Consider the following 25405-nt stretch of genomic DNA (forward strand, 5'->3'; position numbering starts at 1 on the left):
TGAGTTTATAGCGGGCGTACTTCTACCGCGCTGCGCTGCGCTGCACTGGGTAATAAAAAGAATATACAACCGTTAGTGGGCGTCCTACACAGGCGTGACGTTTTTACGAACGGGACTTTGCTCTCTTGTTCTATTTATACTCTTTGATATGACGCAATCGGTTGGTCTTCCAAATATGGTTGGGTTATGGTTATAGTTGACTTTCATTGGTTGAAACATGGAGGCGGTAGACGTGACCCTTAATTCACCTACTGTACTGTATTGCAAAATTTAAGAATAAAGTTCATGGATGAAAATGATAATTCTAAAAACAGAACTATTTTTACTTGTTTATTTCTAGATTTTTTGGTCACTTGAACAGAATTCCAATAGTTTTTTAAACAATTTATAAGGAAATAGAATAACATCCCTCAAAAGACAAAAGCAGAATGAAAAACAGACCAATAATACCTCCATGATACAACAATGAAAAAACCATGAAAAAACAGATACAAAACAATGAAAAAAAAAAAGTTACTGATTTTACAACAGTTTTATTCTTCAAAATCATGACCCTAAATGTATTTTAAGCCTAATTCATTATACTTTAGGTTTATTATCATTATTTATTCTTACATTTGTTATTACTGTATTAGATTTCATATTTTTAGTTCATCGTGTGTGTTTCATTTGTGAAAAACCAGTGCTGCGTCATGAAAGTGGAATTACTTAGACAGAATATAATAAATTAATTAATAGACTTGGCTATCAAAAATATAAAAATAAAGAACCATTATGTTTATAAACTCTAATAAAGAAAATACAGTTGGTCGTTAACGTTTTTGGGGTTGGGAAATCCTCTCTCGAAAATTATTAGACTTTAAATTGTGTCTTGTGTAAGTGTTTTTGTGTTTTCTTTTTGTGTTTTCTTTTTTTGTTTTTTGTTTTCATTTCTAGATTAAATCGAATAATTTGATTACTTCAATCCATGATGAATGTATGTAATTGTTCAAACTTTACTTATAGATAGCAAATTAGGCACACAGTAGGGGGTAAACATTTTGTAGACGTTACTGACAATTTATCTAAATGGTGATAAAAGCAGAAAAAATTCTAAATTTTAAAAGGCTTGCTGGAACTACAGTCAGTAGGCCTGCATATTTTATTGAAACATTGGACACTGCCAAAAAAACAAAAAAAAAAACAAAAAAAAAAAACTTCCAGATCGAAGAAGATCGAATATGAAACGATATTGGCGAGTAGTATATTTTCTAGCTTGATTTCAACAACATGAACATAAAAGATACAATCAACACAAAGTACACGTGGGCAAAACAGTTAATTTTCATCAGGAGGAAAACGCGAGGAGGGGGAGAAGGGGAATTGTAAATTATTTTTAGCCTTCAGTTACAGCCGCTAAGTAGTAATCTCTCGCTCTTGCAATTCGCAATTCGTCGTCCCGCCGAAGTAGGCTAGGTCACGTCTGTCTGTGAACGGAGAGAGGTACGGTAGGCCAAGGCATAGTTTGGTAATTCCATAGTTTTACTGATCTCATTATATTAATACTTAGGCCTAGGCTATGATTCCACAGAGGTGAACAGCAAATATAAAAATGTTGCGTTAATATAGAATTTGGAACCACCTCATTCAGCTGAGCTTCAGTTCGGCTTTTAATTTGTGTGAAGGACTTATCTAAGCTAGTCGATTATTTTGTATGCTAAGTAAGACTAGCTAGTCATTGCGAAGCTGAAAATGCCTGGAATTTGAGGAACATGTTGATACCCGAGGCCTCATCATTCCCGGGAACTTTCCTTGTGGTATAGTAGTAGGTTTAGCAAGCATTCATTTGATATGCTTTGATATTAGCATTCAGTAAACATGCAAATGATAAATGCCTAAAAATTCCAATTGTTTTATTATTTATTTAAAACCCCAGGGAGTTGTTTAGTCAGACAACAGTAAAATACTTACATGTGTTAGGATGAATACAGTATCCCTGGTTAAAACTATTGACAATTTTAGTCCATTATTGTATTACTGCCCTAGCCTTCTGTAATGTAATATTTATGATAATAAAACTTTTTTTTTCTTTTTAAAAACAACCATCCATGAAAGAATAAATAATATTAATATCAAAACAGAAGCACAGGAAAGTTATAAAATTAAAAAACCCCCAACAATTAAAAGTCAAAAACAAAAAATTATTGAATTAACAAAAATGAGACGCGAATAAAAGGGGAACTTGGTTGGTGTCCATTCTGTTAACAAAAATTTTTTTTTTTACTTTTTTTTTTTTTTATTTCTTTATTCTGAATACAAAAATAATATTGAAGGATAAAAACACAATAAGTACTGAACTTTATTAAGAATTTAATTTCATATTTGAAGTGCCTAATTTGTATATGCTTGCCTTTTGAATAGTCAATGAGGGCTGGGATTTTTTTCTATACAATTATCCTATCCCTTGAGTAATTATCCAGGCCTAATGAAAATTTTATTTTATTTACAGAGTGGATGGCTTCAAAATGCTACGAGCTTTGCCCAAGTGTAGATATCTTGTAGGAAACTTAATTAAAAACGTACGTTCAGACAATAAGCCATTTTGTAGTTTGAACTGTGCATGCCATCTAAGAGCTGTTGTTTGTAGCAGACCTGCCAACCCTTGTGTCATGAAAACCTGGAGATTTTTTTAAGAATCTTAAAAAAAAATCTGGAAATTTACCAAAAAATCTGGAGGTTTCCAGAATTAACCAAAAGATGATGCAAGATACGAAAAAAGTCACATCACTACAAATCATTATTGGCCGTTAATGGTGACATTTGAATTGAAAATATTTGCTTGTTTATTGCACTGCAAAGCGAGCAGGCGGCTAATACATTGAATAATAACGATCAAATCGATCAAAATTATGCATAAATCGGAGTATTTTTGGGGAGGGGGTGGTCTGTGAAATTGGGTGAAAATTACATTCAATCGGGAGAACTGGAGATTTGTTTAAATATCGGGTAACACCCAACAGGATCGGGTGAGTTGGCAGGTCTGTTGTAGTGCATGTTGTGTATGTTTATGCTGATTGATCTTGAAATAGGCATGCAGAGTGCAGATTATGAATGGCTTATAAATTCTTTTTCATTGTAAAATCACGTAGATATACGGCAGCTACTGAACCACATTTTGACCTCATTCAGCTTTCTTCCTCTCTAAGGGTCACATTGGTAGGCTCACTTAACTCACCTCAACTTGCATTGCATTCTTTTCAAATGCTGGCTCATTCATCATACTGACTTGCTATATTGTTGATAATTGTAATTTCAGCTTCCGCGTCCACTAGGAGCTCGGAACCTTCACAGAGAACCCCTTCATCCAGAATGGAATGAGCTTGCGAAGAAACAACTACGTGGAGGAGATCCAAAAGAAAAACTAACATGGAAAACACATGAGGTTAGAGGCAAACATTTTTCTTTCATATCCTTGAATAGATCATATTTAAATTTCTTTGTATAAAATTGTTTACATTTTTCTTGGCTGCATTTAACATTGTTAAACCCCACAATCTCAGTTAATTTGCATGCATAAATAAAACCATTCCAACATTTTTTTTTAATTTAATGGTTTTTGTAGAATGTCTTTTTTTTAGTAATGACTTCTTAATTGGTTTTTCAGGGTTTTTCATATTTAACCAAAGATATTAAGCACTATTGGGAAGACAAAGTAGATAAGAGCCAATGATATGTTGTTTAATCCCTGTTGATGTCAGTATATGCCGAAATTAAAGACTAACATCTCAGAAATTGCTTAATGTCTTGTCTTGTGACTTATAGGGGATCTACTTGAAGCCATTATACACAAGACAAGATACAGCTCAGCACAGTGATGAGATACCTGGTAAATATCCATACACAAGAGGGCCATATCCAACAATGTACACACAAAGACCATGGACTATCAGACAGGTATAGTAACCCACATTAACAAATACACTACTACCTGTGCACAAAACAAGGGCTGTATCTTATATGATTACACAAAAACCATGGACTATTAGTTATGTAGGAACTGTATAAACCAATACACTACCTCCCTCACACGACAAGGCATCATGCCTTGCAGGCATATATCTACCCCAATCCATCGATAATTTGATTTATTATTCACTGGACTTTGTCTTATCATTGGATTGTGTCCCTGCACAATAGATGAAATACAAAAGGGTTGTATAATGAATTTGTGTACACTTGAGGGTTGTATTTTTATTAATATTATTTACATAATGGGTCATAACCACCAACAGAAAAAGGTCATGTACCCTCTACACAAGAGGATCATATCACACAGTAATGTAGGTACCACCAATCTAGAAATAGTTCACTACAAGTTATCAATTTCTCTGTCTATTTCTGTCACCCACACTTCAGAGGGCTATTCCAGTCACAGGAAAGTTTCTTGTCAATTACAATAGACATAAATTAAATATACATAAATTGCAAAAAAAAGGGACATATTTTCTTTCAAAGTATTTCTTTAAAATAATTGATAAATCACATAGTAATATATGCACCTTCATTACAGTATTATGATATTATCGTCTTTCTGGACTTAATGTTCTTTGTAGTATGCTGGTTTCAGTACAGTGGAGGAAAGCAATAAGTTCTACAAGCAAAATATCAAAGCAGGACAACAGGGTTTGAGTGTGGCCTTCGACCTTGCTACTCATCGTGGGTATGAATTTTAGGATTTGTTGTTGAGTCACTGTGTCGTATTGGTGTCATACATTTACTGTATAATGATATAGTTTCCTTCTATAGACTCCATCATTGTGTGGGTTTTTTTTGGAAGGAAGCAATTTGAAAAATGTAGTGGATCTGTGGCGTGATCATTAACAGCGGCGGATCTAGGACTAGAGGAGGCCCAGGGGAGAAACTATTACAGATAAAGAGGGTCAAGACCAGCTTAGTCGGGGCTGGGAGGAGAAAATTTATTATAGATGACCGGAAATGCACTCTCAGACTTACATTTGAACATCATTTTTCAAATGTAGGGGTTGGTTGGGGGGAGGGGTGTGGGCAGCTGATTGAGATACTCACTTTTCACCCTATTTTTATCTTACAACCACCGCTCCAAGTCTTGTAAATCAGACTTTCTTATAGGGCATAAAGAACCAATTCTTGGTTCATCAGTCATGCTTAATATTAAATGTTTCATTGTCCTCAATGATAATCAACATGATGATCAACAAGACGATGAAGATTGTAATATCCTAGTTTTAACTTTTGGTAATATTTTTTCGTGTTTTTGCTGATTAGATATGATTCAGATAACCCCCGTGTCCATGGTGATGTTGGCATGGCAGGCGTGGCCATTGATACAGTGGAAGACATGAAGGTAAGCTTGAAGAAATTAAGTTTTGGATTGCTTGTATTAACAAAATGCAATATGTTTCTATGTTTAGAAAAATAATATACAGATTATTCAGAAATATAATTTTTTCAATAGTGTAATTGATAAGTCAACAGATGAAAGGGTAATAATTATGTTAATTATCCCAAAAAGCATATTCTTACACGTGGTGTACCAATTATTATTTTATTACCTTAATATGAAAAGAAAATTGAAATAACATGAATATGTTATTATAAATCAAACTTATTTTTGCAGGTTTTATTTGATGGCATCCCATTGGATAAAATGTCAGTATCCATGACAATGAATGGTGCTGTCCTACCAATCATGGCCATGTTTATCGCTGCTGCAGAAGAACAGGTAAGGCAACTGCTTTAGAGAGAACTATCAGTTTTATCTGTATTGATAGTCGCATATTAAAAGTGTAAGCTAAGGACTTTCTCCCAGGGGCTTGACTCTAAGCCTAACCAAACCTCCTGGGTATGTCGCTTTCCATTGTCTCTCTCTGAACCAGAGGTATACTATGTTCGAATAAACAGCCAACTGTAAATACATGCCCTCCTTGAATACAAAACTACTAATGGTGACAACACCATTTTTAACATCATTTTTGTAGAATGAAATTATTTCTTCATCATCAGCACTTATATATTTATTATGAAGTAAATTTTTATTCTTATAATTACAGGGAGTCCCTGCAGAACTGCTGACAGGCACGATACAAAATGACATCCTTAAGGAATTTATGGTGCGCAACACGTACATCTACCCTCCTGAACCTTCCATGAAAATCATCTCAGATATATTTGCATACACATCAAAGGTAGGGATGTTTGCAAGAAAAATATTGATTCTATAAACTCATGGTGGCTAAATGACCAGATAATCATGCAGTTTTTCTTTTAATGTAGCTTATTTTTTGTTTTATGGCTGTTGGTTGTGGCGGCACTGACTTAACTGCCCAGCCATTCAACTCACTTTATAGCTAAATATTTGAAGTGGTATAGTTTAAATTCATTCATGGAATTTAAACTACACAGGACGATGTCATACAGTTTTCTACCTGTAATTTACTGCAAGAATGAAGAAATTTTATTAAAATATTGTTTCTTTTTTTTATATTTAGCACATGCCAAAATTCAATTCAATCTCCATATCTGGGTATCATATGCAAGAGGCTGGTGCAGATGCTGTCTTAGAGCTGGCTTTCACAATTGCTGATGGATTACAATATTGCAGAACAGGTAGGCTGACTCTTCAGAGCAAGTAACACTAACATGTTATTTATTATTATTAAGATTGTTATGGTAATGTAGTTTTTATATAGGAGTGATGTTTTGTGCTACCTGACGTGTTATTGTACTGGGTACTCAGTAAATTTCCAAAAACATAACTCTAATGGAATTTCCTGATGCAAAACAACATCGAAAAAGTGGTTTATGTATTTACAGTAATAAGTTAATGTATTAATCCATTTAATTCATTTAGTCACAACAGACCTACGGTATGGAGTTTTTTTTATACCTTGTGTAACTAAAGAGATTTAAATGATTAACACGGTGGTTTTACATGAGTATAATTGAGTTTTGCAAAAATATTAAATTAGATTAATTTTTTTCAATTCCATAGGATTCTGTATTCTGTCAAGTAGTGCTTACATATTGGTTTTCCATCTTTGATTTTTGTTTACTGTAAATTGTGTATGTATGTATAATTATGCCATAGTTGTAAATTCAAATCCTTCCAACATTGGATGCTGCATTATGTTATTTTAATACTTGATATATTTGTAACATTTTTGCCTAGGCATTGAAGCTGGTTTAGAAATTGATGCCTTTGCTCCTCGTTTGTCATTTTTCTGGGGCATTGGGATGAACTTCTACATGGAGATAGCCAAGCTAAGGGCTGCAAGAAGGCTATGGGCACATCTTATGAAGAAGCATTTCAGCCCCAAGAATGAGAAATCAATGATTCTGAGATGTCACTGCCAAACATCAGGCTGGTCACTCACTGAACAAGTAAGTTCAAACCACCAATATTACATACTTATGTACTGATGTCTTTAGGATTCCTATAACAATATAGTAAAAAAAAATAATTCCATTGTCATTCCATGTCTGTGGTGTCCAAGCCTGGTGGTGTCTATAGCAACTGCCATTTGATTCTATGTCTGTAGTAGCTATAGCAACTATTATATGCTACATACATAGATTCTTCGCATCTGATTGGTTAAGAAGCAGGCAGTAACTTCAACCATCACTCCTATGATGTACAGTAGTTCATTTTCAGGGAAAAGGTACTGTCACCCAAAATGATAGTACTTTTTTGCTCAGTTGCGATGTTTAATGTCTAGGCCACCACCTACAGCGTTGCTATGTAATTTATGTCATGGTAAGGGACTTGACACTGCGAGAGATTGGGCCATTTATCACCTAGCCCTAGGAAGTAAGCCTAGGCCTGCTTGGTGTGTACTCTTTTCATTACTTTTTTAGATCTCGTAGAATCTATGTATGGAGGTATATAAAACAAGCATTGGCTGCTCTAGATTTGGGGATCAGTGATGTGGAGAGTGGGAAGATAGGCTAGGGTCCATTCCCTTCATGAGCAGTCAACATTTTTATACCATTTGATTCTATGTCTTTAGCATCTGGCAACTGCAGCATCATGTAATTATATGTCTTTAGTATACAGTAGTATCTGTAGCAACTACCATTTGATTCTTGTCTATAGCAACTACCATTTGATTCTAGGTCGTTAGTGTCTATAGCAACTGCCATTTGAATTCATGTCTATATCTATAGCAACTATCATTTAATTCTTTGCATAGAGCTATTAAACAACTAGAGTGGTGACAAGGCGAAGAAGCTGTGCGGAGTTGGGTATGTGTACTCAACAAGATGGTCGCTGCAGGCTTAGTATCCATAAATAAGCCCTCTGACAAAATATTGTTTCATTAATCATCATTATTAATAATATTAATAAATTATTAAACTATCGTAGGCAAAAAGAGGCCAAGTGGAGCATCTAATAAAATAAAGTACTGAGGAATAAAAATCAAAGTCATATTCCCTACAAAGCAACATCGCAACGCTCTAGTTTTATTTCATACTCAAAACATTCAAGGTTAAATTGAGAGCGCTCCATTGAAAACAATGCTTAGGTGTATTTTGATTGGCTGGATCTACGACAGCGATCTTTTTGAGTACACATACATAGCTCTGTGTATTTGGAAGATCGAATGCGTTTGAGTTAACGCTGTAGTATTCTTAATATATCTCTATGGTCTGTAATAATTTGTAGTAACCACCATTTTGCTTTTATGTCTTTAGGATCCCTACAACAATGTAATACGCACTGCAGTGGAAGCTATGGCGGCAGTGTTTGGCGGTACACAGTCACTACACACTAACTCATTTGATGAAGCTCTTGGCTTACCAACAATCACAAGCGCACGTATTGCAAGGAACACTCAGATTATTCTGCAAGAAGAAAGTGGAATTCCAAAGGTTACAAAATACTGTTTATAATCAAGTCTTTTCATATCACATCACATTCACTTTAGATTCTTGCAATGAATAAATCAATCAAAAAGATTAATAATTAGTGAATTAGTGTTATGTGATTGTGGAACTGATTCAAATAATTTGAATGAGATACTGTAATTTACAGAGGTCATGGTCACATTTTGCATATTTTACCTTCATTAATAAACTTCCCTTAGCTGGGTACTAATCCATTGTAGTGCATTCTGACTCTGAAACCTAGTTAAATCACACTAATTATGTTAATTGAAATTGTCAGAAGGATAATTTTATTTTTATTCAACTTAGGTTGCTGATCCCTGGGGTGGATCACATATGATGGAGTGCTTGACCGATGAAATATATGAGGCTGCTGAGAAGGTTATAGAAGAGGTAACCATTAAAATTTACAATAATTTTCAGCCTGTATTCTATTTTACTGTTGTGCCAGTTGAAATACAGTGCACCCTCCAATTTGAGACCCCATCTAATTCAAGACCATTTTTTCAACGAACCAAGTAAAAATCTTCAATCTATTAACACTGAAGCTAACCCCTTTATATAGAGACCGAACCCCGAGGCCACCCTAAATTTTCAGGTCCCAACGGTGGTGTTGAACTACAATTAAAATCCAAATTTGAAGTTAACTAAAGAGGTTCGGATACAAGCTGATACTATATTAGTAATCCCTCTATGTCTGTTATTATCAGGTTGAAGCTATGGGTGGAATGGCAAAGGCTGTTGCAAGCGGTTATCCTAAATTGAAGATAGAAGAAGTTGCTGCTAAAAAACAAGCCAGGATAGACTCTGGACAAGGTGAGCAAGTTTATATTAATTAGTCATAATTATGAAATCAGAAACACTAATCATAATTCATGATTTTGAATAAAAATTAAATTTTATTTTTGCCCAGTAAGTCCACCTTCCCCTCTCTGTATAGTTTTAATTTTTTTTGTAATGATAAAATTGACAACTCTCAATGTACTTTTTGTAAAGAACTATCAAGACTTTCAAATATGTTCATGATGGCATGACATAGTTAAAAATCAACGAAACAATTTCTCAGGATGTTTTTTTTTTTTTTTTTTTTTCAATATCAGAGGTGATTGTTGGAGTTAATAGGAACCAGTTACCACCCGACCAAGAGGAAACTGTTGAGGTTCTCTCTATTGACAACACAAAAGTTAGAGAAACACAAATTGCAAAATTGAAGGAAGTGAAAGAAACGAGGAACCAAGAACAGGTAATGACTAGAGAATACATTGTGTTTCTTAGAGTTGGTATTTTGAGATTCAAATGCAGTTCAATGTGTTTGTCTGTATGGGGTTCCAGCATCTACCCTTTTAGCCAGTTATATACTGTCAAAATCAAGTGTGGATTCCTGGCTTTTTCTCAACCTAAGTGTTCCGATACATTCCACTTGATTCGCTTCATCTGCATATTTTACTGTTCTACATCATTCTAAGAGAATTGGAAGTTTTTCTTTTTCTTGTCACGCTGCCAGACTCTGGAATAATATCTCTCCTGAACTTAGGGACAATTCTGATACCAATATTTTTAAACTGACGGGCGCTCGAGACTCATTTGTTTGTCTAGTACTTCCAATGTTTATTTTCTGAGTGCTGTGTCTGTTGCACTGTACATGTTGTGTTTTGCTTTTGTTAATTGTTTTGGCATTACAGTTGTGGCACTTGTGATTTCTGTTGAATGCTGTATTACATGCTGCCTTGAGTTTTTTCCTGAACTATAAGATTTGGCGTGCGCTTTATAACCACAAGGAAAAGGCGCAATATAAATGCTCATACCAGTACCAGACATATCTGGTCAACAAATCTTATGTTTGTCTGTCGTGGCTGTTATAATTCAGACAGTGCTCCAGTTCATAATGTCTAATCAAACATTGTTTAAAGTCTGGCATACAAATATATAATGATCAGCTTTTACTTTAGAGTGTACAAATTGAGCCCATAATAATCAGTCCTCTTTTTTCAGTCCAGTATTCGTATTTCACATTTCTACTGTAGCCCATCCTCACTCAAGTAGACAAACTGCGTAAATTTACATTAGAAATACATTTTTTTTTGAAAGGCAAAACCAAAAAGATTTGATAAGCTTATGATAATATATAAATACAAAACTATATACTGTATATAAACTAGTATGCAATTTATTTGTGCTAGTGTAGGTTTACTCATATACTGTATTCTAATTGGTTTATCAGGCCCTGAAGGCTTTAGATGACATCACAGAATGCAGTAAGACAGGACAGGGGAATCTACTACATCTTGCTGTGGAGGTAAGAAACATTCCACCATTGCATCTACTAAGCAGGGGTAAGGAACATCCTACCATGCTCAATATTCCTGTGACTACTAAGTACTACTACTACTACTATCAATTTCATTCATTCTTTTCCATTCTCATTTTATTTTATTGATTATCTAGTTATTTCCAATATTAACAATACTCTACATAATGTTCTACTCTTAATACCATTTTTATTATTGAAAAATGGTAATTGCTGTCTAACATAATGATGATACAGTGGTAATACGGTATATTCAAAATCCTGTCCTTTTATCCAGGCTGCAAAGGCAAGATGTTCTTTAGGCGAGATCTCCATGGCAATGGAAAAGGTGTTCAAGCGTCACATCGCTACAGACAGGATGGTTAGCGGAGCCTACAAGACCGAGTACGGGGATGACTCCGAGTTACAAATGTGCCTCAAGAAAGTAGAGGTAAATGTTTACTTTTTGGACTTATTTCTTATAGAGTATTACCCATAATAATTTAATTTAATATTATTTACATTCATATGGAGCTTTCCAATGGAAGTGCAATTGTTTCTATAAAATAATTTGATTTTAAAATACTGATGTATTTGAATCAGTTAAAAGTTGGGAAAAACAAAAATGCTTTTTATTTGACATCCAGGTGCCTTCCAAAATAGAGCAAAAGTACACATCCCAAAATGGTAGTTAAAGCTTAATAGTGCTAGCAGTGGTCCCCAGTAACGAACTACTGTTACTTCTAAAGGCGGGCACACATATCATATATGGTCGTCGGACAATGTAATACGCAATGAGGCACGCAACAGATAACTTTTAATGATGACCCACTCGCGCTGCCATCGATAATAAGCAGACAGTGTCACATTCAGCATTCACTTAGGTTCTGTCCTGACTATCAAATTCTCTCTGACAAAAGAACTGTTGTATGCCCATATATAGTCATGATGTGCCTATATATGGTCAAGATAGGATGTCATCATTACCATATTTAGGTATGTCACATGTTTTGCCAAATAAAATTTTGATAGTCTGTACAGGGTTTAAGAGCAGAAATGTAATTTTTGGCCACCATCGGCTGATGAAGCTTAATGAATTAGTTTGATAAATATAAAAAGTTTGACAATTATAATTTACTGTATATTCTACTTCATCATTTGATCTTGAAAATGACACCATGAAGGAGTCGAAATGTCGATCATTTTTTAGCGTTATTTTTTTATACTAATACAGTGCTTGTATATAAAAATATTTTTTTTCCCTTTGTCTTTAAAAAATGCATTCCAATCCTTCTTTTTAGTGTATCAAAGTTTCTTGATGTTCATTTTTTTGTAGGAGTTCAAAGAAGCCGTGGGACGTCGACCAAGACTGCTTGTTGCCAAGATGGGTCAGGACGGTCATGATAGAGGTGCTAAGATCGTTGCAACCAGCTTTGCTGACATTGGGTTTGATGTTGATATTGGACCTTTATTCCAGGTGAATAAACATAATGGGGGTTACAATGAGATTTTGCTGAATCTTGCTAGGCTTAGAAGTTAGATACCTGGGCCTGCATTGTTGATAAGGTGTGAAATAGTTCATGCTATGGATCTGCCTTGGTTCAAGTAGACTCAACTCCCTTTTGACTTGGTATTTGAGTTGAGATCCAGTGCCATTTCTCTCTTTTCTCACAGCCAAAACCACTCCACTATCTAAGCAATGAGACTTATTTTATGTGAAGTATCTTGTGTATGTTTGTCAAAGGGATTGCCACTTTTAAGTGGTACAGTGATATATTTAGTGGTTGATTCAAGGTGGGGTGCAGTAGATAAGATTAATTTCTTAGTAACTTTAGCTTAATGCTTATTAAATAACTGAATTAATTGTCTTTTAATTATTTTAATGTTAACTGATTTGATACTCAATTTTAATGAAATCATTTTATTAAAACAAATTGTAAATATATATTAATGATAATAATAAAAGTAATAATATTAATAATAATTATAATATTTTATTGATGTAAATTTTACCAATTGCAATAATGATTTTTAATGATTCATCTTTTAATGGTTTTCTGGTAGCTTTTATAGGTTTTTATTTTTTCTTTGGTTTTCTTTTTGCTCTTGTGGCTACTTAAATGAATAGAAATAAAATTACAAAACCTGAGTATAAAGAGAGGGACCATAGATACTGTGCCTTGCCCAAGGATATATATCACCACTATGTATTAATCCATATTCCAAACATTGTAGTTTTTCTGAGAACGTAGGTATAATAATAAATGATTGTATATTTGTCAGACACCTAAGGAGGTAGCTCAACAAGCAATAGATGCTGATGTCCATGTGGTTGGTGTAAGCACATTAGCTGCTGGCCACAAGACACTGGTGCCAGAGCTCATCAAAGAATTGCATGCATTAGACAGGGGGTAAGTACCTTCTCCCTCATTGTAACTGCCAACTTTCTGTGTATATAGCCTTAATTTAGATATAGGAAAATTCAGCTGAAACAAACCATAACACTCTGAATGCTGTCTTCATTACCCATTTCCAAAACCAGACCCTTTTTCAAAATCCTGGTTCTGATGTTGATTCATTTTATTTTTTCCAAGATAAACATAAACTTTATTGTTGTTCCCACAATGAAGCAACATCTATATATTTGTTTTTATAATTTGACACTGGAAAATTTAAGGTTACTAAGTATTGATAAATTATTTTTGTCATCAAAATTACCTTTTATTTAACTAATATTATTTTTTATTATATTTTATTTATGTATTAATGAATGATTTTTTGATCACTTACATGTATATATGTAAGAATGACCTCAATCCATTTATATATGAACTATGATATTATTATAAATAATTATTACTTTATATTCTTTTGCAGAGATATAATTGTTGTCGTTGGTGGTGTAATACCCCCACAGGATTATGACATACTGTATGAATTTGGTGTGAAGAGCATATTTGGGCCTGGGACAAAAATTCCTGTAGCAGCTGTGTGTGTTGTGGATGATATTCATGAGGCAATCTCGAAAAGAGCAGAAGGATAAAGAAAATGAAATCAAGATTTTTACAAAAAAAATGAACCCCTTATTTATGTACAGTTTTTGAAGTTTAACGCTTGTGAACTTGCTCTGATAAACTTTAATGAAAGATTATTATGTACATACAGATCTTAGAGAAATTTATTTTCTCAAATAGAAATAAATGACTGGACAAACAGTAATATTATTTATTCTCGAGTGTATAAGTGTATAAACTTTATTTTGTGCAAGTTGTAGGGTTCTTGCTTTCAATATGTCGTTCTATATACAATATTAGACAAAAAATAAGCACCTTTCTTGAGTAATGGTAGTGGTAATGGTTGGAGACCAAAGATCTTATAAACACAAGATAGCGCTATCTGTGATTCTACAAGTAACAAATAGAAGCATCGATGTTCAGTAATAAGAAACATAAAAAGTAATCGCTTTTGAGAGAGGGCGTCCTAGTCGTTCCCGTGGCTTTTATAGAATTTGCACACAGATGTGCTATTTTTAGTTAACGATCTCTCATGTCAAAGTTGAAAAGTAATCACCTTTGCAAGAAGGCAATATACACTGCATTATTGCACACGGAAATTGAGGAGAACGCTATCTTGTAATTATAAGACCTTTGTTGGAGACTTGTATATCGCATAATACGTGGTCTCAATGTGCTATACAGAGAACAAAAAATGCAAAATCTCTTCTAGTATGTAAACTAAGCTAACCATGCTATAAAACCGAACAGACTAATGCAGAGGAACCAACACTATTGCTCCGTTCACCTGCAATTTGAGACCACCGACAAGCAGTGGTTAGCAGGTACATGACTTGCAGGTGCTCGAATAGTGTTGGCATCTAGCCTAGCCTTTCCTGAAGACTTTTTCTACAACGCGAATTTATTCGTGCAAATCGAAAGTGTTGGTTCACTTCCTGAGCTCTGATTGGTTGCGTATTTTTCGCTTCATGAAAAGTGAGTAGAAAGAGTTCAAATTACAGTACCGATTTCGCTGAAGCGAAAACCACCCATAGAAATGTGAATGCGCATAAACACTTTCGATTCGCGCAAATACATTCGCCAAGTGGAAAACAGGCTAGACAAAAATAGTGCTACTGTAGTACATATTATTATTTTCAATTTCTAAATAATGTGGCACTTAATTGAAAGAATACCCAACGTCCCTTTGAGGTTATGTGATGCTAATTTAAATAACCAATTTGTCAGAGAACTAATGATAATAATGCTGTTAAATGTCAGGCCTAGATATGCTGCACATGTTAATCGTTGTAGTAAGTGTAGCTCTCAAATAAGCTCCTGTTTTTCAATTTGTTCCACACAGAAGCCTCCAAACTATGCATAAAATAATCGCCAAGGCTCATACATGATCATCACTGTGATAATACAATAATATTTAAAAAGTGGAGACTACAAAATGTAGTATGACAAGGGACAGGTTAATTATTCGACGAGATATGAGGATCATAAAGTGGTTCCAGAGTTAGAATTTTGCATAATACTGTATATCATCTCGAACATCTGTGAAGTATTTATTTGAAATATAGGCTACCTTTACTGGAGAGTTCTCTAAAATTGTGTCTAATTCCAATTCAATAAATGTACCTACCTATAACCAGATATTGTGTTTATATAAATCTGTTCTTTTCATTTGTTTTGTAAATGAGTTATAATACTACAAGCCAAAATGAAGTAATAAAACTAATTAATATACAGTGTGTGTATTAATTTGAATTGGTATTTCGAATATTGCCAGCCAGTACTATCCTACTAATAACATCAATCAATTTAAATTTCTGCATCATTTAATTTGCTCCATCATCGAGAGTTGCTAATTTGAATAAACCAAAGCAAATATTTACATAAAGTCAATAAATTATAAAACTGACGTTACCCTACAAGCCACGCCCCGTTGACTGATATGGTTGTATTCAATGTATTTAGCAACTACCTACCGTCCGGGACGGCCCGAGCGGTGTTTCCTGCAAAAGTCACGTACAGGAAAATTAGAAAAAAAAACACGATTCCCAAAACGCCATCTGGCGAGAATGTGCAAAGCAATCGAAGTAACAAATTAAACTGTGCAGATGATGCATGATGCGGACTGATGATCAGGTATACCAACAAACATGTTTAACTCTGCAACATGTGACTGTGTCCAAAATTCTACAAAGAATTGTGCAAAGTTGTGCATCATCTCATAAAATTCCACCTGAAATTACTTCCAAATAGTCTGAAAATAATTTGGGGTGTTTCAGGCCACGAATTGATGAAAAAGCTTAGCTGACCCGTCAACAGTGTTGGTATTTGCATAACGAAGAGTGAATATTTATTCGAACGAAAACCGCTCGCGCGCACCCTTACTTGGCCTTACGTAACGTAAAGTAAATAATTACCTATGGAAAAGTGGACTCGTCCTATGCGTGGTTATTTTTATGGATGAGTTAATTCCACCTGGAGTTGTCACACGTCCCCCATGATATTTAGTAGGAAGTTTCTTTTGATTTCCTTTGGGAGTTAGCTGTGGACTCCAGAGATCAGTAACTTCCTCTGACTAGGTGAGGAAATCGCTTTAGTCGTATCCCACGTGTCAAAATCTAAACTTGCACGAGTTTCCTATCATGATTTGGTTATGAGTGTATTTTGAAGTGAGAGAGCTTGTCTGCTCCTATTTGGTGTAGTTTATATTCTACCTCAGAGTTAAGGCAACAAACGGTCGCGAATAATATAAAACGAAATATTACGGGACAATGTTATGTTGCTCCATATTCAGTGGATTGTGTGTGTGTTCTTGCCATCTTGGAAAGATGCATTAAAAAAAAAACCAAACAAACAAACAAAACAAAACTACCTTGTTATGTATAGATAAGCTGATTGACTAGTAGAAACCACCATAGAGTGGATTCAACTTATACTGGTATCAAAGAACCTAAATAGCTATTTATAAATCGATTATATTTATTTAGTTGACGACAAACCGATTAATAAGGTGCTGCAACATCGTGATCTTGGAGTTATTTTAGATAGCTCCCTTACTTTTTCTTTTCATATAGACCATCTTCTCTGTCTCTTATACACATCTAGATGTGTATAAGAGACAGGTAATAGTGTGTATGTGTAATATATACAGTATATTTTTTTTTTCGTCTTATAGATTGATAAAAGTGTTGAGTTTACTTCGTTTGTTGCGTCTGTCACGCCTTATGAGATATGTCCAACGAATGGAGGAGGCAAGTTTAAATTCTATTACTAAAACTATACCATCATTATTGTTATTTTTATCTGAATCCCGACACGATAGCGTACATTTTCGATACTTGGTGTATGTATTATACTATCTTATTGTCATTAAATTAGCCTATATAATAGATAATAATCCTGTTATTGATTGGTTATTGTTAAAAGTCCTATGCCTATATCCTGTTATTGATTGGTTATTGTTAAACGTCCTATGCCTATTTGTTTATTTTTCTATACAGTTGTTGAATATCGAAGGAGCCGTTATTCGTATTGTAAATCTTGTTGCCGTCGCATTAGTAATAACCCACTGGAATGCATGTCTGCAATTTCTCGTTCCATTTTTTATGGGGTTTCCTGTCGATTCTTGGGTCGCTATTAATAACATTGAGGTAAGATAATGTCTAGGCCTATTATTCACCAAATAATGTAGTAAAACAAAATATTGTTCATATTTAGATTGTTTTCTGTGTCTTGTGTGTAGGCCTGGCATGCCCCATTCTACCTAAATGATCAGTTTCGGTGAAAAAATGCTGGGATGGAGGATTTAGCGGTAAGGAGTGCTTACAAGGGCGCAGATCTGTTTTGAAAGGGGGGAGGGGGACATTTCGTTGAAATAGCATACCCGTAATGGCCGGAAATGACACTTTATAGCAACATTCGTCATCATCTCATCATCATTATATGGATAGTCAAATGGAAGCGCCAACAAATTCTCATGATCTTTTATCAGAGATTTTCGGCAACCATAGAAAATAAAACTAAAGAAACACTTTCTTTGATATATTTGATTTACTTGATCTACCACAAAGCAGTGTGGCCACATCCTCCTCAGCCCCACGATGGTTGGGGCTGAGGTGAGAAAATTTGAGGAAACAGTATCTATGGCCGGAAATGACATTTATATTCGCACGCTTTTTCTCATCTTCTGAAATTAATAAATTTACACGCGCACTCAAGTCGTGTATTATAGGTAATTAAAATGTTTGTAGGCAGAGATAGGCCTACCGATACTTGCTATAAAATAAGATGCACTCTGGCTGTACAGCCCTCTTTCGTTAAAACCTGGGTCTCATTTATGCAGTTTATTTCAACACTTTTCAGGCATATCTTCTTGACTTATGCAGACCACATCCCTTAAAAATATGTTGGGGGACGTGTCCCCTGCGCCCATGGGTGCACGAGACCACACCCCCTCATCCCCAACTTTGTTGGGGCTGAGGTACGAACATTTTGAGAATATGGACCTCTGGGTGCCCGGAATTGCACTCTCATACTTTAAAGATCTTACCAATAATTTATGTCAACAAAACACAACAGGGGGTGCGATCGAACCTCCACCCCTTGCATCCGCCCCAGAAATGCTGATACACTTCTCTACTGGTGTCAGCACAAGTCATCAATTAGCTGACCATAATCTAATAATCAGATTTGGTGAAGTCATCATGACTATCATCATAGGCCTATTTGTCACCGAAACTGATACTTGAATCAGATCATTTAGAAAGAATAGAGTGCAACATGTTAGGCATCTTCGTTTTGTCTTGATTGCATGTGGTAACTATTGTCATGAATAGGCCTTAAAAATGTACCGTGTTGGTAAAATATTTTTTTAAAACCCCTCAAAAACTGTTAAAATTAGAATTGTTCATTAAAAAATCAAATCGTATAAACCTTAAATGAGGACCAGCAGATTTAAGGGTCTATGCAAATAAATAGGAAAAAATATTAGGCCTATATTCCCGTTGAATGGTGAAGTATTTTTTTTTTCCCATTATAATGCTCAAATTCAAAGCTAACAATATTTATTGAATTTGAATACAGTTTTAACACTGTATTAAAATTCAATAAATTTTTTAAAGTTTGCTTTGAATTTCTTATTTTTGAGTTGTTTAGCTCTTCACAGACGGTAGGCCTATCTCTTTAACAGCATATGGTCAAAATTAATCTTCTTAAAATAAAAATGATTCATTAATATTTTTTTTTGATAATATTCAATGGCATGTATTTTCGTTTGTTTCAGAATGGTACTAAATGGGAACAGTATTCCTGGTCATTTTTCAAAGCGATTTGTCACATGTTAGGAATTGGGTTCGGTCGTTTCCCACCTGCCAACATCACTGAGATGTGGATGACCGTTGTAAGTGTGTGCTTTGGCGCCACTTTTTACGCACTCTTCATCGGCCACATGTCGAGCCTCTTGCTATCTATCGACGCAGCAGGACGGCTTTACAACGAGAGGGTAAGTCCACATGAAGGCTAAACATTAATGTTGCAATGTCAGATCTGACATCATAATAAATATTGAGCTCGCATTAATTATTCTATTCTGTAATAAAATATATCACAGATATTAAAACTCCTGTGTAATGGACCTTTGACAATCAACACAACTGACCAATCAGAACTACCGTATTTAATAGCCATTTATACGCGCATAACACGCAAGTTAATGTACTTTACGCTTTAAGGCACGAAACTTAGCAACAATGGGGCAGGGCTTAGGGGAAGTTACGATATACCAGGCCCGTATTTAGGAATTTCAATGGGGGGGGGGGATCGGCTCGGGACTATGCGGAACTCCTTATCAAAACCCACATACTTCTTCTTCTCTCCCCTAAATGGGGACTTTGTTCAGTGTGATAGGCCTCAGGCCCTTTTACAGTATAAATAAATATACATTTTTAGTTCTTTAAATAAGGCGAGACTTTTTTATACCTTTTTTAGCGAACCCTCCGATTCCGAAATTGTGGATTTCAAAATAAAAATAACATTTTATTATAAGTGTGTTAGCGTACGAGCCGCCATGAAAAATGGAAAAAAAAGAAATAAAAATAAAAATTTATATTTATTTTTATTCTGTCCTCCGCTACATGGAATCTCTTTTCCCGAAAATTTAAAGTTGCATACCACTTTTTAATATAGTAAAAAGATGTACTATGTGATACACGAAGTATATATTCCTCAAATAAATATAAATATAATTTTATTTTTATTTCTTTTCCGCCCTCCTCTTGAAATATTTTCCAAAAAAAGTTCGAGAAACAAAGTTTAAAAAAGTCTCGCCCAAATCGTTCGTTTCTTAAAAGCAAGATGAGTATATTTTGCCAGTTGAATAATTGTTAACTTAATATTAGACATTAAAAAAGACAACTTCTTGATTGATGGATAATTGAAATAATATTGCTGAATAAACTTCTTTCTAATGTTGAAATGAAACCCGTCTTCCACTAACTCATTGCATGCACATTTTACAAATACAGTTTCGTTGTGGAGTATTGCTCCAATGACCAGTTTCAATTTCAAGTTCTAGAATGCCCAGCCTTAGCTTAGTTAACATTATTATATTTTAAATTGTGGATAATTAAAAGATGATTATCTGTTGTAATACTTTGTTTAAATAAACAATAATACTTTTGATTGTGATTTCATTATTTCATAAAATTTTTGTGTTTCTATATCAGTTACTCTTAAATGAATTCGTGAATAAAAGTATATTTATCATGGACATTTTGATTATTCTAAACATAACTAAACCATATGAACAGTAAATGTTTAACTTTCATTTCTTTTAACCTTTCTTAATTGAAATTCATAACACTAGTATATAAATATCTATTTTGATTAATTAAAATAATGTGCATCCAAAAGCGAACAACGTTAACTATACATTTACATCCAAACCTCGTTATAATAATAGGTCCAAACCTTTCCAGTGTAAAACAGTGATATAAATTAAGTACTTTAAGTTCCAAAGATTACAATCAATGGCTTTTTACCCTGGTTATGACATACATGTGCTATATGGATATATAATGAATCAATTTCTATGGTCCGAGGGGGTATGTTGTTACGAGGTTCAACTGTAAGTACATTCATTAGCAGATTAAAAATAAGAAAAAACAACATGTATTAAAGCATACATTAGCTTTAATGAGCAAGTAGGCCCCTACTGTTTGGTTGTTAACATAAAATAATACATTAGGTCTATGTTCTACATTCAACCAGACAATACAGCTGGTAAACCAGTTAGTAGATGTATATAAAGTCACTCGTCTAGCAGGCTCCTCAGAGTCATTACGGGGATGCATTGATGCAAACCTATCCACTAGGTTTATCATAATTTTTTCGATTTTATCATAATAGTAACTTTTATTAGTAAACTCAATCAAATTCTCCAAGATTCATTTTAAATAGTTGACCTGGGATCCCTAACTACATGTATGTACTATTTTTGTTTTAGGCCGCTTTTGTTGGCCTACAGAATAAAACGGCAATGAAAAAATCTTCCTAATTTTCACGGAACCCCATCTCTCGCGTTGGGGGGGGGGGGGGGGAGTTTCGGACGAGCCCCCGAGAATTACGGTACGTGTTTGTTGAACTTAATCACAATGGAACCAAATAACTTTCTTTAGATCAACCAAGTGAAGGAGTACATGAGATTCCATAAGGTTCCATATCAGACTCAGAAGAGGGTTCTGGAATATTATGAACACCGATATCAACGAAAATACTTTAATGAACATGCAATCATAAGTGAACAAAACAAACCCCTCAGACTTGTAAGTAAAATTTACCGTCAGAAACATTGCAAGCATTGTCATCGTGTTTTCTAGTTGGTTCAAATTGTAACACTCCATGAGAGATAACAATAATGATAGTAATGTAATGGTGTCGATGAATATAATAATAATTAACAAATGATGATGATGATTATATGATGATGATGATGATGATGACGACGACAACGGCCATTATGATGATGGTATGCCTAAATATAGATTTCAAGTTGGAAGCCTGATGCAGTTATGTGCGTGTCAGAGGCTCTATATTTGTTTGTAAGGGATGTACACATAGTTCTATAGTATGCTATTGGAATTATTAGTATGCTCTAAATATAAACCTCTCCCCTCTTCCATAACTCTGTTTCTAAGGCTTTAGTTCAGCATCAGTGCAAGTCTCTGATTAGCAAAGTGGATTTCCTAGATAACGCCGATCCGGACTTTGTTGCTGAATTGATACAGAAACTCGAATTTGAAGTCTATTTAGAAGGCGATGAGATTATTCAGGCAGATACTCGAGGCACGGCCATGTATTTCATTGAACACGGGTCGGTGGAGATCATTGTGGAGGGTAATGTAATAGGCAGACTATCGGATGGAGATCATTTTGGAGGTAGAGTTTATATTTTATACTCGTGGCCAATGTTCTGTCCCCTGGAGTATTAAAGTACCACATAGGCCTATATATATTTTTATTTATTTATTTATTTTTATTTATGCATTGGTGACAACTAAACAACAGATCAACGTATTGTTTCATATCGTGATGTAGCCAAGTTTGTTCTCATTTTTTCATAGCTTTCAATAATAACCACAAAAATGTTAACACCAAACCAAGAAGTGTTCAAGAAACAAAAGGGTCATGCTTCATTGACACAACAATATTCAGGAACCAAAAACGGTTCACTAATATTTCGAAAACATCTAAAACTAACATTTTAATTGATTGATTGATTGATTGATTGATTGACAGAAATTGCTCTGCTGACTGACATCAAGCGGGTAGCAACAGTCGTAGCAACTGCTACGTGCGATCTTTACAGTTTAAGTAGAGAAAAATTCAACGAAGGTAAAGACATTACGCTAGTATGTAATGTACATCCATATGATGATATAGTATAATAGGCCTATATGATGATAATTAAGGCCTAAATGATTTTATATTCTTTTCTAAAAGACTGTGAAATCTCACACTCACAGAATACCGGTAGTAAATTAGTTAATTAATTGCTATGACTTTGATTGGCTCTTTTTGATATGATCCGCTGCTGAAGATATCGAAATAGTTTCGGCCAGCTAATGATGATCATAATTCATAGTTCCGTTATGATAGCACAAAATCCAGGTCTACTTTGATATAGGCCCAGACGATTAGTTTTCAAATGTTGTTTCTTGCATTTTCAGCCCTTTCTGAACATCCGGAAATCAGTTCCCTGATGACCCAGGTTGCTAATGAGCGTCTTAATAAAAACAAAAGTTCATTGGATTGAAAGTAGGTTGCTGTAATGTAGGTTTTGTAATATGCTCTAAATAGGAACCATCATCTTTTATCAGCATCATGATCATCATCATTGTCATCATATAATCGTCGTCGTCACCATCGTTGTCCTCATCTTCATCATCATCATTACCACCATAATCATCATTGCTTACGTCTAACAGCGCGGGAATATCACAAGACGATGCCATGTGTAAAACGCAATCGAATCCGTTTCCAGTATTATGTGAATGCATCGCACACTTTCTTATATGATATGAATCACTTTCACGAGTATGTAGCAGAGTGCATAAATGCAAGACGTGCACAGAGGTGTGTGAATTAACCTTAATGTGGTTCTCTGCTGATACAAACGCTCCGCCAACAGAAAGCGCTCGTGTGTTTAAAGATATGGCGACGGTCTGTGCCTAAACCTGATAGTTTTAAGGCTTTCAAAAACACAAGTACAATCGAATACTAGGATTGAAAATGAACAAAAACATTTTTGTTTCAAATTAAGTTCGTCAACTTTTAAGGGTCTATCTGATTTTTAACAGAATGTTACCTTTAAATCACACAAACCAGACTATGGCTCATTTCAGTGAATCGAGAATGCTGTTTATAAAAATACTTGTTTATGTTTTCAGTTTCAGAACTAATGCAGTGGATACTGATAAGTATGGAAAAAGTATTTGAAATTTCGTTTGAAATTGCCGAACTTGATTAACCCCAGTTGACAGAGGAACGTTATAAACCACAGATTGGCCGAGTTATTAAAAGTCAACCACATTATAACAAACATCAACTTTCATTTTCGTAGCGTGAATTTATATACGAGCATGAAATAGCATAATATGCAGCATACTTTTGTTGTTAATTACCATTTTCACATTTAATAATTTTAGCATCGATACAGACATAAAAAATCAAAGTAGTTTTTAACATGTTTGAATATTAACTGGTGTAAATTAACAAAGTAGGCCTACAGAAACAAACAAAACTTAAGAGCGATGGTATATCATTTCTGTGCTCAATTCTATGTTTTCACTTATTAATTCTCAATACTTTTTATTTAAATAAATGATTTCGTTGAAATTTGAGACTTTCCTCTCTTTCTATGCAATTCAATTTTCTAATCATTCAGAAGATTTCTTTGTCATTCACAAATACATAAATACCAAATAGCGCCACCTACCGTCATAAAACGTCGTCATTGGAAAAATACACCTTGACACACTTAACGCTGTACCAGGTTCTGTGGCTGTGCTAACAATGCATTAATTATGTATCACATATATTATGCAACATCTAAGCAGAATTAAATTGAAAATAACACCAAGTTGTAATTAAAATTAGTAAAAACTAAAATGTACATTAAAAAATAACCTGAAGATATCACATCAACAAGACATTAGCACAATGTATGAATACTATATATGCACCAAACTGACAGTTACTTGCACACAGCTAGCTCATTTTATTCAAAAAAAAAAATTTAACGAGGCTGATTCATCCAGCGATGTTGATAACTTGGGACCTTTTGATGTTGAGCCTCAAAGTTGATCATTTGGGACCTCATAAAAACAGCATGAGTAATAACTGTAAAGCAACGACACATGATTGCGATAAAGCGTTTGTATGCATTGGAACCTGGAACGGACTGCCATCACAATTATTTCAGCATTGCTACACAAACAATACAGCCATAGGTTTTTGATGGTTATTCTTCCTATGGTGACATCGTGTCCTCCAATACAATTTCCTGAAACACAAAACTACTGTTAAATATACTTTCAGTTTTAGCTACGTAAACTTACTCTTTGGTTTCACAAAATATATAGATTTTGTGATATTTAATCATTGATTTTTGTAAGTTTTGGAAATATTTCTGCTAACATAATAATGTATA

The 25405-nt window shown here is 34.4% G+C and overlaps 2 protein-coding genes across 3 annotated transcripts; both read left to right on the forward strand.

Annotated features, from left to right (window-relative positions):
- The first annotated feature begins 1426 nt into the window (after nucleotides 1-1426).
- On the forward strand, nucleotides 1427-15840 carry LOC117112179 (methylmalonyl-CoA mutase, mitochondrial-like). Of its 2 annotated transcripts, none has more exons than XM_033255257.1 (19): nucleotides 1427-1507; nucleotides 2489-2558; nucleotides 3296-3421; nucleotides 3802-3933; nucleotides 4593-4699; nucleotides 5284-5362; nucleotides 5636-5740; nucleotides 6069-6203; nucleotides 6507-6624; nucleotides 7187-7398; nucleotides 8710-8886; nucleotides 9211-9294; nucleotides 9612-9717; nucleotides 10002-10144; nucleotides 11123-11197; nucleotides 11487-11639; nucleotides 12525-12665; nucleotides 13472-13599; nucleotides 14066-15840. In XM_033255257.1, exons 2-19 carry the CDS (start codon nucleotides 2505-2507, stop codon nucleotides 14229-14231), a joined length of 2241 nt encoding a protein of 746 aa, XP_033111148.1. In that variant the 5' UTR covers nucleotides 1427-1507; nucleotides 2489-2504; the 3' UTR covers nucleotides 14232-15840. The 2 variants fall into 2 exon arrangements, with proteins under 2 accessions (XP_033111148.1, XP_033111149.1); XM_033255258.1 differs by having other exon boundaries at nucleotides 1432-1482.
- Nucleotides 14530-24596, forward strand: LOC117112163 (potassium/sodium hyperpolarization-activated cyclic nucleotide-gated channel 2-like). Its single transcript, XM_033255231.1, has 9 exons — nucleotides 14530-14624; nucleotides 17375-17450; nucleotides 17700-17849; nucleotides 19481-19699; nucleotides 21873-22019; nucleotides 22392-22632; nucleotides 22993-23088; nucleotides 23424-23511; nucleotides 24144-24596. Exons 1-8 carry the CDS (start codon nucleotides 14530-14532, stop codon nucleotides 23507-23509), a joined length of 1110 nt encoding a protein of 369 aa, XP_033111122.1. The 3' UTR covers nucleotides 23510-23511; nucleotides 24144-24596.
- Nucleotides 24597-25405: the final 809 nt, after the last annotated feature.

The sequence above is a fragment of the Anneissia japonica genome, unplaced genomic scaffold (genome assembly GCF_011630105.1).
Source record: "Anneissia japonica isolate Jap-2015-1 unplaced genomic scaffold, ASM1163010v1 scaffold2707_len876726_cov182, whole genome shotgun sequence".
Taxonomy (NCBI): domain Eukaryota; kingdom Metazoa; phylum Echinodermata; class Crinoidea; order Comatulida; family Comatulidae; genus Anneissia; species Anneissia japonica.